Source organism: Sceloporus undulatus, chromosome 1, assembly GCF_019175285.1.
Source record: "Sceloporus undulatus isolate JIND9_A2432 ecotype Alabama chromosome 1, SceUnd_v1.1, whole genome shotgun sequence".
NCBI classification, from domain to species: Eukaryota; Metazoa; Chordata; class Lepidosauria; order Squamata; family Phrynosomatidae; genus Sceloporus; species Sceloporus undulatus.
Window position 1 is genome coordinate 191,218,519 of NC_056522.1, and position 15,365 is coordinate 191,233,883.

General features: G+C 37.4%; 1 protein-coding gene across 2 annotated transcripts in view; it reads left to right on the forward strand.

The window, feature by feature from the left end:
* The window catches only part of SATB2 (SATB homeobox 2), a 190,404-nt gene that overhangs the window by 92,316 nt on the left and 82,723 nt on the right, over positions 1-15,365 (forward strand). For both annotated transcript variants that reach the window (XM_042480085.1, XM_042480093.1), the window contains exons 5-6: positions 7,203-7,305; positions 13,740-14,212. In XM_042480085.1, coding sequence (XP_042336019.1) covers positions 7,203-7,305; positions 13,740-14,212 — 576 coding nt within the window. The remainder of the gene's footprint in view (positions 1-7,202; positions 7,306-13,739; positions 14,213-15,365) is intronic.

Sequence of the window (15,365 nt, forward strand, 5' to 3'; positions counted from 1 at the left end):
AAAAGTCCAGAAGTCGCACCAAAGCCACACTCCAGCCCTAAGGACTGTAGCACGGTTTTGGTGTGGCTTCTGGACTCTTAGGACGCATGCATCATTGAAACACCATACCTCCACTGTGACTCGAAGCAGCTTTATTTTGGCTGTCTGTAACAGGCCTTAGTAAAGATGTTATGATGGGAAGGATATCTTTTGCAGGCAGGCTTCTCCTCCTTCTGGCCATGCAGCAATAGGGAGATTTTCAAAGTCCAGGAAATTTAAAATCCATTTGCGTCTCAACAGGGATCCTTTTGCAATCCAATATGTCTCCATTCCAGTGAGGCCACAGGCCTCTTTGTAGGCAGAGAACAACAGAGGTGTTCCTGTTGAGATGCAAATAGACTTTAAATTTCCTGAAAGTAGAAAATCTTCCTATTGCTGTATGGCCAGAAGGAGGAAGAGCCTGCCTGCAAAATATACTAAGGACTGAAACAACATGCAGGCATCTGACCAACATCTCCAATTGTGTTTTTCCCCCTTCTGTTTAGTTTGTAACATTTTGCCTGATGAAGAAGCCCATGGAGCTTTGAAAGCTTGCAACAAGTATATTGTGCATTTTGGTTGGCCAATAAAGGTATCACTGATGGATTTTTGCTTGTTAAATGGCCAAGACAGCTATCCCTGAATATTTTAAATACTAAATAGTTAGTTATATCTGTATTTGTACACATACTGTTTAACTTCAGGACTGGGCAATTGTCAGGGGTTGGGGGTTGGATTGATTTGACATGGGGCCTTGCAGGCCTTCCCCCCTGCTATATCAAACACCTTCAGTATCAGACACTACTTAGGTTGGGCTGGGAGACAATAGAAAAAGGAGGGATGGGGATGATTAGCTCCCTCCACCTTCATTCCTATTTTGATAATCAGATCAGACACGCATATGTATTTCTTGTATAGCATACACAAATTTATTATCAAGAGCCAATGGAAAATTTTGTTTTGGTCACTTTTATATGTCACAATAATGGCTTCCAGTTCAAGTGGAATATGATGTTCTATTATCTGTTGTTTTCTTTTTGGTATTTCTTTACATTTTTGCTTCAGGTGTGAATTTTTTTTCATATTGATAATGCAGGAAGCTGAGCCTTCATTTTCTTGAGGGAAATGATAAAAAAAAACAGAAGTGTGAGTGAGATGACACTGCCTGAGCTTTTACCCAGGTATCCATGTAACCATGATTTGGGTACTGTGATACTGTGAATTACCTCCAGCTCACACAGTTCTCCTTGGCTGTATGTGAATTGTGGAAATAATGCAGTTTGACACCACTTTAACTGCCATGGCTCAATCCTATGGATTTCTGGGATTTTTAGTTTTGTCAGATACTTAGCCTTCTTTGTCAGAGCGCTCTGGTACCACAACAAACCACAATTCCCAGAATTCCTTAGCATTGAGCCATGACAGTTAAAGTGGTGTGAAACTACATTATTTCTGTAGTGAATATGCAGTCCTTAGCTCCACTTCTGCTTTGTGAGCAAGAGACGAGAACTTCTACTTCTCCTTTAGAACTGTAGTTGCACATTAAATACAAACTCAGGGAATTAGATTTACTTCAATGTGATCTCAGTTTGTTAAGCAAGCTATAATCACATAATGGAGAGCTACATTTTCTTCTAAGCTGAAAGCAAAGGATTTCTCTTTCCTACTCATGTGAACAACAGATTAGAACCACAGAATAATAGAATCATAGAATCACAGAGTTGGAAGAGACTCCAAGGACCATCCAGTCCAACCCCCTGCCATGCAGAAACTCAAAATCAATGCACCCCCTGGGACAAATGGCCATCCAGCCTCTGTTTAAAGACCTCCAAAGGAGAGTCCACCACATTCCTAGAAAGCATGTTCTACTGTCAAACACCTCTTACTGCCAGGCAGTTCTTTCTAATGTTGAGAGGGAACGTCTCAACATCCCTAAGACATTGGAAATCATAGAAGAATATGGAAGATGGGCCGGCTTAAAAATTAACAAAACAAAATCCTCGATACTAATACTTAACATGACAGAGAAAGAGAAAAAACAGCTTCAAGAAAAGACAGAAATACAAATACAAAAGACAGTGAAATACCTTGGGATATTTTTAACAGAAAAGAATGTAGAGCTTTTTGACAATAACTATAGGAAAATTTGGAATGTATGTATGTAAAAGTTTATTCGGTCATTGACCAGCAAATACAATAACAATCAAGTCACAAAAACCATTATTAAGCTCTAATTGTAAAAACGTTTAGATTGTACTACAACTATAAATAACAAAAGAGATAAAAGGATAAAATGTAATTATTATACATAAAATACAATCACAGAGGACAAAACATGAATCATGTAACACAGTCCGCATCTGACTCTGGTATCTTCCCAGTTCTCTATCAATATCGATCTCAGTTGATATTTCAATTTCATCTCTTCATTAGAGGGCGTGTTTTACATACAATGTAACAGAATTTTGCTACTTTGTATACAGTGCTAGGTATCTGACAGTTCAAAAGGTTACAAACAAGTGAGGTATCTGTACATCTTGAGAATTTTTCCAGAAGAGGGGTAATCAGTTGAAGTCGGGTGTCTTTATAGAATTGACAGTATAAGAATATATGTTCAAGGGTTTCAATATCTCCTTCGTTGCAGGGACAAAATTTGGAATGATATTAAGACAAAATTAATAAAATGGTCTAATCTACAAATTTCATTAATGGGGAGGATAGCTATTATAAAGATGAATATTCTACCAAAGATCATGTACTACTTCCAAAACTTGCCTATTATATACAAAGATGCCATTTTTAATTTGTGGAAAAAAGATATATTAAAATTCATCTGGGCAGGCAGAAAACCAATGATCAAGTGGAAGACTCTAACTGACATCAAAGAGAGGGGTGGCCTAGCATTACTGGATTTTAGGATTTATTGTTATGCAAACTGTTTGGAATGGATAAAAGATTGGATCAACTATGGCCTGTTACAGACGGGCACCCTAGGACGGACTCAGTCCGTGCTAGGGTTAGAAAGGGGCGTCTCTTCCAGACGCCCCTAACCCTAGCACGGACTGAGTCCATACGAAATGGCGGCGGCTGTTCCACACGGCCGCTGCCATCTTGACATAGCAGACGCACTGCGTCCGCACATCACGCCCCAGAAATGACGCCGCGAGTGCGCGCTTCGGCACTTGCGGCATCTCTTCCAGGGCACAGGAAGGAGCGCAATTTTCGTGCTCCTTCTTTGCAGTGTCCGGGAACTGAGCCGTTTGGCTGCTGCGGTTCCCGGACGCAGCAACCAACAGCGGCATGAGACTGCCCCTTCTGGGTGGTCTGTAACACGCCTTGGAAAACAAAAAAAAACCAAACCTATTAAATCTGGAGGGATATAACATAAGATTTGGGTGGCACACATACCTATGGTATAGCAAATTAGATCAAAACAGGGATTTCAAGGAACATATCATAAGAAAGTCTTTGCTGAGAATATGGATAAAATATAAAAATAAGGTATATAGACATATTCCAGGTTGGGTGTCACCTCAAGAGGCTTTTTTGAAGAGTGGGAAATCGGAAGGGAAAGATTGGTTGAGCTATAACAACTTGCTGAAAAAAGAAGGGGAGAATTTAACCATGAAAAGCAAAGAAGAACTGGAGAGTGAAGACATAAGATTAAATTGGGAAACGCACTGGGTGACCTTGGACAAGTCATACTCTCTCAGCCTCAGAGGATGGCAGTGGCAAACACCCTCTGAAGAAACGTGCCAAGAAAAGCTCATGATAGGTTTGCCTTAGGATCATCATAAATCAGAAATGACATTAAGAGAACAACAGCAACAACAGTGTTCTCACATAATCCTGCAACAGTGAAAGTATGAACCTGTCTTCAGCTTTGTATACATAGAGCTGCAGTAAAATAAACTGGTACTCAGGCCTGAGATAGATGGGTGGGACCCGGCGTGCCGGTGCCGATTCTAGAGTTCGGAAGCATGCACCAACCGCATACTCACAAACCTAGTCCATATGGATGTCACCATCATGGCAGCCTCCCATTCCTATGGGGGAATATAATGCATCCGTACGTTGGAGCACTGCGCTTGTGTCATTTAGCAGGTTCTTTTAGTGAGTTATTTTTGGTGAGGGGGGAGCCTGCATGGTTTGGCTGCTGCGGGCTCCCTGGGGAGCAAAAACAGGCAGCTCCAGCCCGCCTTTTTGGGGTGGTCTGTCGAGCCCCCCAGTTATTTCTAAACTGCCTATTTTGGGCCCTGATCAGTCACCATCTATCTTTTACAAGGTTAGTGCATTTCTGGTGGGGGGGAGATTAAGGAGTATCTGAATACTTAGTAGTGTAGAATATTTTACTTAGTTGTAAAAGCTCACTATAGAGACTTATTTGAAATCCCCATTTTGATATGCTTTCAGATGATGCCCCATGTTCTCTTATGGAATGTTTGTTTGAAATATTTTGCTTTTGTACACTTTTACTATAACTAATAAGAGTGGAAATAGTCCTTCAGATATTCTGTTCACACATTGTTTAGGACTTTAGATGTCAAAATCTGCACTTTATTTTATTTCTAAAAAATCATCCCATCTTTTGGCCCTCAAAAAGACTGAATGCAATGTTGAAATGTTCTCCAAAATAAATGGATAACTATATATCTCACTGAGCATAGGGTCAATATGCTTATATGTCATTAGCTATTTTCTTTATTCTAAGCAAAACATTTCTGTTTTGAGAATGAACACACCTACAACTTGTGGTATACCAAGTGGAGCTGTTGTTACTAACTGTTTAGACTTGCTAGTTTTTTTATCATTATATGGTGTTGCATCATCATGGACATCTGGCAAGATAAACCCAGTACTGCTTTTTTGAGTGTTGTTAGAAAGTTCAAATTATATATATATATATATATATATATATATATATATATATATATATATGCATGCAGTGAAAGCTTTCAAATAGGAGCTCAAGAAAGGCATTGCAGTGGGGAGGTTAAAATTACCTTCTTGAGAATTGGTGGAACTCCCACATTGCATATTAGAGCTGATGTGGGTGTTTTGTAACAGGAAATCATTTCATTTTTTTCTACAAAAACACAGATTTATTGAGTTCTCAGTGCAAGGGAAAGGAGGCTATATCTTTCTCCTTTGTTGTTTTCCTAATAAGAATAATCTCTCCCCAAAGTGGCAACATGTCCTAATAGCAAAGACAGAGTCCTAGGATTGTGGATTCTATCCCAGCTATTTTTGAGAGTTTCCATTCAGAACTCTTACATCACATCAGGTGATAATCTGTTGAACCACTTGGCTCTTAACTTCTGTACTCTGTTATTCCCTGTAATTTAGCTTCTGCAATTAGGAAGACTGTAAAGGAAATGAGGTACCTCATTTTACTTTATAAGACTTGGATCATAAGAGAAACAAAATAATATTTCAGTGTTACTCTAGGACAATTAGAGTTATAATTTAACTCATTACAGTCAAGCCTTCATAAACATTAAAATATTTTTATGTGTTGTATTATAAAATATATTTTGTTGAAAAGATAATAGAACAATAATTGAATTGTTCATCTAATTCTTCTTCCAACATCCCTTATGTTTTAAGGCCAAAACTTTCTTAGTTCTTAGGTTCTCTAAATAGCTCCCACCTTCTTATTTTAGAGAATGTACCATAGCATTTGAATAAAATTTTAATGTATGCTGTGTGTTTTAGGTGAGCTGATATTTTTATTATTAAAAAAGCTTAAACTCTGGAAGAATGAAAATTAATTTTAAAAATAGATAAAAACAAAGTAGCAGTAAGACAACAGTGCTTTTCATGAAGCTATTATACATTATACAGTCTGACTTGAGCAAGTGTATTTGTGCTAGGTGATAAATAGGTTCTGGCATCTGATGTCTGTTTCCAGACATATTTTAAAGTATTCCTACACTGGTTGTCATATCTACTGTATATGTTAGTTTAGGCTGGTGCACTTTAAATAGCATCAGTGTCAATATTATCTTCCTTCACAACTCAGAATAGTATTGTGATTTCTCTCCCTGTGTGGACTAACAGCACATTTCTATAAATTATATTAATTTAACTTATTTGCCTCACTATTGTTCCACAGCAAGTAGCACAAATGATCCCACATTCTTGGCTGTGTGGTCTTTCTTGCAGTTAGAAGCAGAACAGACACATCTGAAAAACATTATTTGGATTATGCATACTGGAGCATCTAATCTTACCTTTAGGATCTGGTTCCTAGTCACAATTCTTCTCAACCTTTGTATTTCCCAATTTGAAACTGCTTCTAGTTATACTCTTAGTAAGAGGATTCTTTTCATAATATCCAGTATAAAGTAAAGTGACAAGTGGTTATAAGCTGGAGACATAAGTCTTTTCCACACAAGACGTAATGAAAGTAATGACATCTAGGCCTGGGACATATGGTCCTGAAGCGGCATGCCGCTGCCGATTCTAGGGTTAGGGACAGCATACCAATCACACGGTCCCTAACCTTAGCATGGCATGGCGGCAGCCTAATGACGGTGTCCCGTCCACAAGGAGTCCACCATCTTGACGTAAGCGATGCACAGCATATAGATGTTCCTGTGTGTCGCTTATGTCATGAGTGCGCCATTGGCCTGGCGATCCAAAACCCAGTTTTTCCAGGTTCTTTGTGGGGCAGAGGGACACCAGGCAGTTTGGCTGCTGCAACGTCCCTCTGGAGCGAAACAGGCCCCCGCCAGCCAGCCCTTTTGGAGTCGTCTGTCCTGGGTCCTTGTGATACGAAATGAAAGATAAAGTAAGATGAAGGGCCGGAGCACACTGGCATAAAAGAGCGTCCTGAGTCCGCTTCGGTTGGAAGTGGATCGGATCCCCACTGACTGCATGGCCCACTCCCAAGGTGGGCTGTGCACACAGGAGTGACCAAACACCACCAGGATTTGGTTTATCTCAGCTCCTTTTTGCTCCAGTCTTAAGGACTGGAGCATGAGTTCTGGCCTCTTTGGAGGTGTGCTTTGTCTAAACACATTTCTAAAGCGGACGGAAGCTGCTTCATTTTGACCATCTGTTTGACCCCAGTTTTGAGATTTCCCAGTAGTGTGTGAGATGTTTTTAATTTTAAAAATAACAGTTGTAGTATGTTTTATTGCATAGTTACATACTCTTTCTGTCTCTTTCTCTGCTTCCAGAGTATGATATCATCCATTGTAAATAGCACATACTATGCTAACGTGTCAACAACCAAGTGCCAGGAATTTGGGAGATGGTATAAAAAGTACAAGAAGATTAAAGGTAAACTGATTTTAATTATTATTCAATGCCAAGCCTATGAACAGATCTTGAATACTGGAAAGTAATTGTTCTAAAATGATCGAGTGATGCTTTGCAAAAGGTGATTTATGCGTGCAATATCAACAATATTTTTCCAGATGCAAAGGTTTTCTTTGGTTTAAACAGTCATGATATGAGTTTGAACCATTTTATAAATGTTGTGTCTCAAGGTAAAGAAAATAATATTTTAAAGTGCTGTTTAATTATATGCACTTAGCTTAAAAAAGAATCAAAGGAACCACAGAGATTCAAGGACATCTCATGATCACTCTTACTTGTTGCAAGAGAAAAAGAAATGGTTTTCCTTTTCCATTGGGCCATGGTGTAAGAGTGCCTTCAAACATGCTAGAAAGGCCTTCCCATGCTGTTCTGAGCTGACATTACTACCCCAAGTATTTTTTTTTCATATTATTGAATTCCAATTCCTTTCCCCCTTAGCATTTTGTTTTTAATGATTTCTTTTTTTTCCTGTTTAATTAAAAGTTAGTATGAGTACAGTTAAATTATTGAATGCAGTAAAAGCAGAATGAGACCTTGATTTCAACTGAGAGGTCAAGGATCTAAACCCAGAGAATTTTCTGGATAACAGTGTATATACAGTAAAAGAGATACAGTATTACCTGTTTATAGCTGCTGGGAAGGCTATGTGTGTATGTGTGCATGCTCATGCATACTTAAGGAGAAAGGAAAGGTTAAGGTATATGTGAAATAAACACAAGCTGCTCTAAAATGGTTCAAGTGGTGCTGATTTATCTGTTCAACAAGTAGAAGGGAAAACAATAAAAAACATACAGGTATATAGCTGTGCATGAAAAAATAAACAGATATACAACTTCATTATCTTCTTACAAAATCATCTCAAAGGGATACACTGGTATTTTTAATTTCACATCTTCTCAATTTTCTTATGATTTCCAGTTCCACTTCATAACTTAATGTTTATAAATGAAAATTTATTTCATATGTGAGATCAGTGATTGTTTGTAAACTTCAATCTCAATGCATTCCTTAAGTTTTTTTAAAAAAGGGATTTGAAGATTTTGAATCTGGTCAGCCTGACTATCAAGCATTCAGAGTCATTTCATTTGACACTGCCATTGATGTCATAAGGACTAATGCTTGTATCTAAAACTTGGATATAAAAGCAAAAGAGCAGTTCTGATTTTTTCTTGCATACAGAAAGTAGAGGGTTTCAAAATTATTTTTTGCACATTCCAGTTTAACATAATCTGCTGTGTGAAATGTGTTTCTTATTTATTCGCTAATGTCTCTTTTAATAAAGCAGTGGGAACTAACTGGTTCCTTCTTAATCAAAACCATGATTTCCTAAACATAAGCTATGTGATTCTGTTACAAGTTGCCACATATAGATCTCTTTGGTCAGCCTTTTCTCCTCCCACTCTATCGAAATAAACAAACAGTAAAATAATTATACATAGTGAAAGATCAAAGTAAATATGACTAATGCACAGCAAAAATTTTAAAAACTTTCTGGAACAAGGAAAGCATTAGGTTGCAGAACATATACTTAACATTTAAACAAATATAAGAAACTGAACAATCAATAATTTGATATCATTAGCAACAGATGTAAAAGCTATTTGCAAGGAGATCTTGAAATAAACATGTTCAGTGTATAGTTTGTGGAATTCATTCCAAATGCAGCAGAATTATTTAGGCTTGAAGTATTTTAAAGTTTTCACTTAGGACACAACAGTCTTTGTCTCTATGTGAGTTGCATTTGCTTTTTGGAAGTTGATTAGCAGTCTGTGCATATTCTAACAGATGTTTGGGTGCAGTTGCAAATTAAAATCAATATGTGAGAATTCCCTTGCAAGACTGGCTGCAGCAGTAACCTCCTTCCCTTGTAATTTTCTCCTAATAGTGCCTTATCTTAGTTTTTGTATTGCAAGCTTGCTAGAAAAAACGATTTTTGTCTTATTTGCTGTACATAGCAATTTTGGGCAGTGCGTACTGCCACTACTATTGATACTACTGCTCTACTAACATGGTTGCCAATTATAGGAAGTGTACAATTCCTTTGTTCTGTTACACTGGCTACTAGTCTGTTTCCAGACACAAATCAAAGTGCTGGTATGACCAATAAAGCCCCATATGTTTCAGCTTCAGTTTATGTGATGGATTGGAGCCAGCATGTTGGGGTGGTTTGACTGTTGGATTATGACTCTTGAGGCCAGGGTTCAAATCCTGGCTTGGCCATGAAACCCATTAGGTGAGCTTGGGCAAGTCACATTCTCTCAGCCTCAGAGGATGGCTATGGAACCCCCCCCCCCCTCTGAAGAAACTTGCCAAGAAATTCCCCTGATAGTTTCGCTGTAGAGTTGCCATAAGCTGGAAATGACTTGAAGGCACACAGCAACATCTGGTGAGAACATAGGAGAGGAGTGTGGCTTTGGTGTGCTTCCAGGCTCTTAGGACACATGCATCATTTAAACAGCATACCTCAAAAGTGACCTGAAGCAGCTTTATTTTGGCCTGTCTGTACAGCGCCTTAAATGTTAAAAATTGAACAGTTTAATGGATGGGTTAGTGAACAACTAAAAAATCTCATTTTGTAGCAGTCTAAAATACAACTGCTAAAAGAAACAATATTGCCCTCCCACCTTCTATCTTGAGCCCCCCAGCACTTACTGGTTTTAGGGCTGTTTGGTTTTCTTTGACTTTTCAATAGGCATTTGTAACTGTTTAAATAGATTGCATGATTCTGAAAAATTTTTCTCTGAAATAGAGAGGGGAATTTTCCAGAATGCTTTAGCATCATTTTTTGCTGTATCGAAATAGCATAGCTAATTAACTTGAAGAATGACTCGCAGAATGGGAGCCTTCATCTGTCTGTTACTTTTGTAGTGCACAAGAATGTGCTTTTCTTCACTGTCCAATAGTTTAGCTTGGTAGTATAATGACATGTAGTGCTTTCAGGTTTTCTTTAAAAATAATTCAAGGGAAAGTCTGCGGTTTTAGGCTGTATAAATTATTTTAATTCTTCATATTCGGGTGATCAACAGTTTTTCTCGCCAACTGTAATAAACAATACATATCATTTTGCAGCCACAGGAAGACCTCTGGACTGGCTTCTTGTGAAATCATGCTAAACGTTTTTCAATAAACCATCAAGGGAACTTGCTTTAAATGTTCTACCCAATCTACAAAAGAGCTTTGACTAGAAAGTTTTTTGGGATTAGCAAGCATAGTAGTCGATGACCGATCTGCACTTTCCTCCATTTTATATGTAGTTACAGGAGATCATTTCAGAAGTCATCTCATTGCTGCAAAATGTTATGGAAGAACTGCCCTTTTTGCCTCATGAACTACAGATGTGCAAATACGGTTTCTGTAGCCTGATACCAGACACTAAATAGCATTGAGGGATGCTTGGGGTAAACATAAAGTTAAATGTTGACTAGAAATGAGATTTCTGAAATTACCCCCTTGCTTCTAGTTAGGGTAAGTGGGCTGTGATTAAAAGAAGCAAGTAGTTAAGATAATCACAGTTTTTAAATAAATTACCACATGAAAAGCACCTCCCAAGCTCTAGAGGGTCTCTGAAGTTGAGACAACATAACAACATGCTCACTGGAGTAGACTACTGAATAAATATTTCCTTGAGGCTGCTGGTGACCTTATAAATATTTTTTTCCTCTGGTGGCAATAGGTGTTCCAAGCACCTAGGCAGAACCTTAAAAAACATTGCCTTTGTCTGTATTAGTATTTTTCTGAATGAATATACTAATACAAGCTGTTACCTATTCATCTGTTTATGTGATTGATCCATGTATAAGTACCTTCTGTAGTAAAATAATAAATTGATGAGGATGTAAAGGAAATGTAATCTCCCTCCCCCCTTTCTAATATGATTCCACTAAACCTTGCTAACAGTGATGGCTGGACTGTCCAAAATCTGCTGGCTTAAAAAAAGTGTGGAATACGATCTGAGCTGCATTTTTGGAAAATGGCATAGTCTGTCAGCAGCTTGGAAAAAGATACTGAATAATGACATTTTCCATCCAAGACTGTCCTCGCTGAGGAAGGTTTAAAATGTATGTTTCTGGTGTGGTGGTACAGAAAGCTCCCTGATAATAAGGGGAAATATATTATAGTTAAAATGAGCCAGATAGTATACATGTGATTGCTATACAGGCTAGCAATGAAAAGGTTAATGGCCTAACGATATTTCCATTTTAAAACTTTATTTTTATACAGTTATATAGCTTACCCCCAAAAGTGGGTTTGTGTGGAAACTTGGCAGGAATGATTTCTGTCCAGAAATGTATTTTTGGTTTTGTACACTTTCAAATATATTGGCTGGTGTTAATTGAAAGATGTCGGTACGTATTTATTTTTTTAAACTTAAACACTAATTAGTAAAAATAAAGAAGGCCAATTCCCACATTGGAGAAATCTTTAAAAACCTTTTTTTACTTTACACCTGTATAAATTTTGTTCCCTATAATGTTCGTTGAAAGAAAACAAAATATCAGGTGTTTTGTTTTATTATGATTTTAATAGTTTTTTTTTAAAAAAAAACCCTACACACACCATCTAAAGGAAATATTTCACTGTTCACAAATACTGTGACAAAACTGCATTGCTATAATTTACTAGAAGGATTGGAAAGTACCTAGAGTTGATTTGGATATTACATATTAGCAGGGATCAAGATATGAGAACCTGTGGATCTACCGGTATGTTGATAATTATTTTTCTAAAATATGCTACAACAAAGTATTAATTTGATTATTCATTTTAAAAAATGAATGTGCCTCTATGGTGGTCACAAAAAAGACTTTATATGTACCAAACAACAAACCACCCATATATATCTGAACAGAAGAAGAAATTGTTGTCACTTCAGAGTTGCTGTTGAGGATTTGGTGAACTGATCCAAATTCAAATATTTCTGTGATTTTGTAGGGAAAGTTCATTGATATGCATTAATATTTTCTGATAGTTTAAATACAATTTCAAGCATTTAGTGGAAGTGGTATAGAAATGAAATAAATAATAAAAGGAACAAGAATAAATTGCAGTGCAGGAGGTTATAAATATTCTGCACTTCTATTGCCCACAAAGGAAGATGGATAAACAATTGATAAATAATTTTATTTATTTATTTAAGTGAGTTTTAATTAAAAAAACATTTTTTTGAAGTCCTTAGTTAAGTTTTAAATCCCCTCTAGTATAAGCCCATTGCAGCAATGGGAACTTGGTAAGTCAGCATTAATTTAAGGGCATTGATTTAGTGGGGCTCCGTTCTGGTTGAGACTAAAAATTAGTGTAGAACTCAATTATTCTTGACTCATTTAAAAATAGCAATTCCAACTAAATCTTTTCAAAAGCATACTAGCCACATCTGTACCAACTTATAAAAAAGAATGGTTGTGTCATATTCAGATACCTGGGAGGTGGGATCCTATTGGCTGGTGTAATTATGCTGGCATATGTGGTAACAGTGGTGCAGAGGAAGTGGCAAGAGTACAATGACAGCATCTTTCTTTCTTGCCAGTGATTCATTTCTCTCCTTTCTCCTATGACCAGCATGCAACAACAAGAGCTCTGAGTAAGCCTAATGACTACTATGCCTATCTGAAGCACCTACAGTATTCCATCCTGACTTACTTAGAGTTAAATGTGGGCATTCATTTAAGTTTTTCTTTTCGTGAAAATAATGCTGATCTTTCTACTGCCAAACAGTAATTAATAGATATGGACTTTTGCTTCAAGGTATGGACTTTATGTTGCAATTGCTTGCCATGATATATGGACATACAGGCTGACACTGCTCCAGTGTTGGAAGGACTCCTATCTTTTGTCACAGAAAAACAACAGCCGGTGTACCTTTCTTGATGTTGTAGTCAACCCGGTTGACTTGTAAATGTACATATTTTAGCAATTAAATCTGCACCAGTATCAGAGAGAATTATATTTGTCATTGATTTAAAATATGAAGTTTCAACCTCAGATGTTACATATCCTGGGGAGTTGCTGGCTATGTGATAGCCTTGTTGTAAAGTCTAAACCTAAAACTATTTTAGTTTGTGTAAATGTTTGGAAGTTCAAACTTTTGGTTTGCCGTTGCAGCCAAAGAACAATACCACAATTGTCAGTGGGCAGTTGGGGGGGCTGAAGCAAGAGGCAAATGAGGCCATTGAATTCATTGGTTTGTACATCTTTTTCACAGAACTCTTATTGTACATAAAATTTACAGGGGGTAGACATTACTAATTTTGCTTCAATGTAGAGTGTTATGGCATTAGTAAACTGACACACTAAAAGGAAAGCATTGTCTGGTTTTTTCCGTATAATTAAAAAAACGTGTTGTGTCTTCTACTCAAATTATTACTTACCTTATTTATTTATTCATTTATTTATAACAGTGGAACGAGTTGAAAGAGACAACCTATCAGAATATTGTGTTCTTGGTCAACGTCCCATGCACTTACCAAATATCAACCAGCTGGCAACCTTGAGCAAAACAAATGAACAGTCTCCTCATGGTCAAATTCACCACAGTACTCCAATCCGAAACCAAGTGCCAACTTTGCAGCCTATCATGAGTCCTGGTCTTCTTACACCTCAGCTCAGTCCACAGCTTGTAAGGCAGCAGATAGCAATGGCTCACTTGATAAATCAGCAGATTGCAGTAAGCCGACTACTTGCTCACCAACACCCACAAGCTATTAACCAACAGTTTCTGAATCATCCACCCATTCCTAGATCAGTCAAACCAGAACCAACAAATTCATCAGTGGAAGTCTCTCCAGATATCTACCAGCAAGTAAGGGATGAGCTGAAGCGAGCCAGTGTATCCCAAGCTGTCTTTGCAAGAGTTGCTTTCAATCGCACACAGGTATTATAGTTTATTTATTTGAAGACTTTTTACCCTGTTCTTCAGCTAAGAAAGGATACTATTGCAGTGCAAATATTCTCTGCTCTCAGGTTTAAAGCCTGATAAAAGACATGTCACAAAAGAAAAAGCAATTATGAGGGGGAAAGGAAAAAAAAGAGCAAATTTAGGTACTGTTGTTTAAACAAATGTATTTTTATTCTAATTCCTTGTTCCCCTTCAAAAACTGTAATAAAATGACATTTTAATCAAAGGTCTTTTGTATGACATTTCAAGGCACATCTAGAAAATACTTTCTTTTCGCATCTACTAATTTTGACCCTTTTTAAAACTGGGTTAATCCAATGTTTACTGCACCTAGAATAGATTTATTTAAATTAATGGGACTAGTTTAAGTCTCATTTATTTCAGTGGGTCAGCTGTGATTAAGTCCTCAAATTTGCATATATTCTAGAATCCTAAATAAAATTCGAGGGGGACATGGAATATGAGAATATATAGGTTTCCTTTTTTCCATCTCCCTTCATTAGTGAAGAGGAAAATGGTGATCCTAAAGTAGGATCTTGTGATCTGCTGGACTGGTTGATCTAAGTACTGCCAAGGAATGAAGGGAAAATATCTGCAGTCTACACGGGAGTTTATCAGACAAGGGAAATTAGAAGTATAATCCAATCATGGGGTTTAACATTATTGCGTGATAGACTACCACATGCAATTTCGGGCAATGGTAAGTCAGTCAGAACACAATCATGGGGTTTGACGTTATTGCATGAGAGGTGATTACACACATTTTCGGGCAATGGCAAACTATTTTCAGGCAATGGGAAGTCAGTTTGAACGCAATTCGAATTCACATAAATTTGCTGAACTAGCAAATTCACGTGAATGCGTTCTGGCCCCACTTTCTTTTCATTCAAAAGTAAGAGAAATTCCTCCCATGTGATAAACTCCACTTCTTCAGGATGTGTATTTTCTCTTTGTAGAGAGATCTTGTAGCAGCTTTGAGACTAACTGAAAGAAAGAAGTTGGCAGCATGAGCTTTTGTAGACTTCAGTCTACTTCCTCAGATGCTTTCTGTTTGCTATTTTAAATCAGTGAATATGATGTTAATTTTGCAATGTTTCTTTTCCAAATTAACATACTATGGCCTGATACA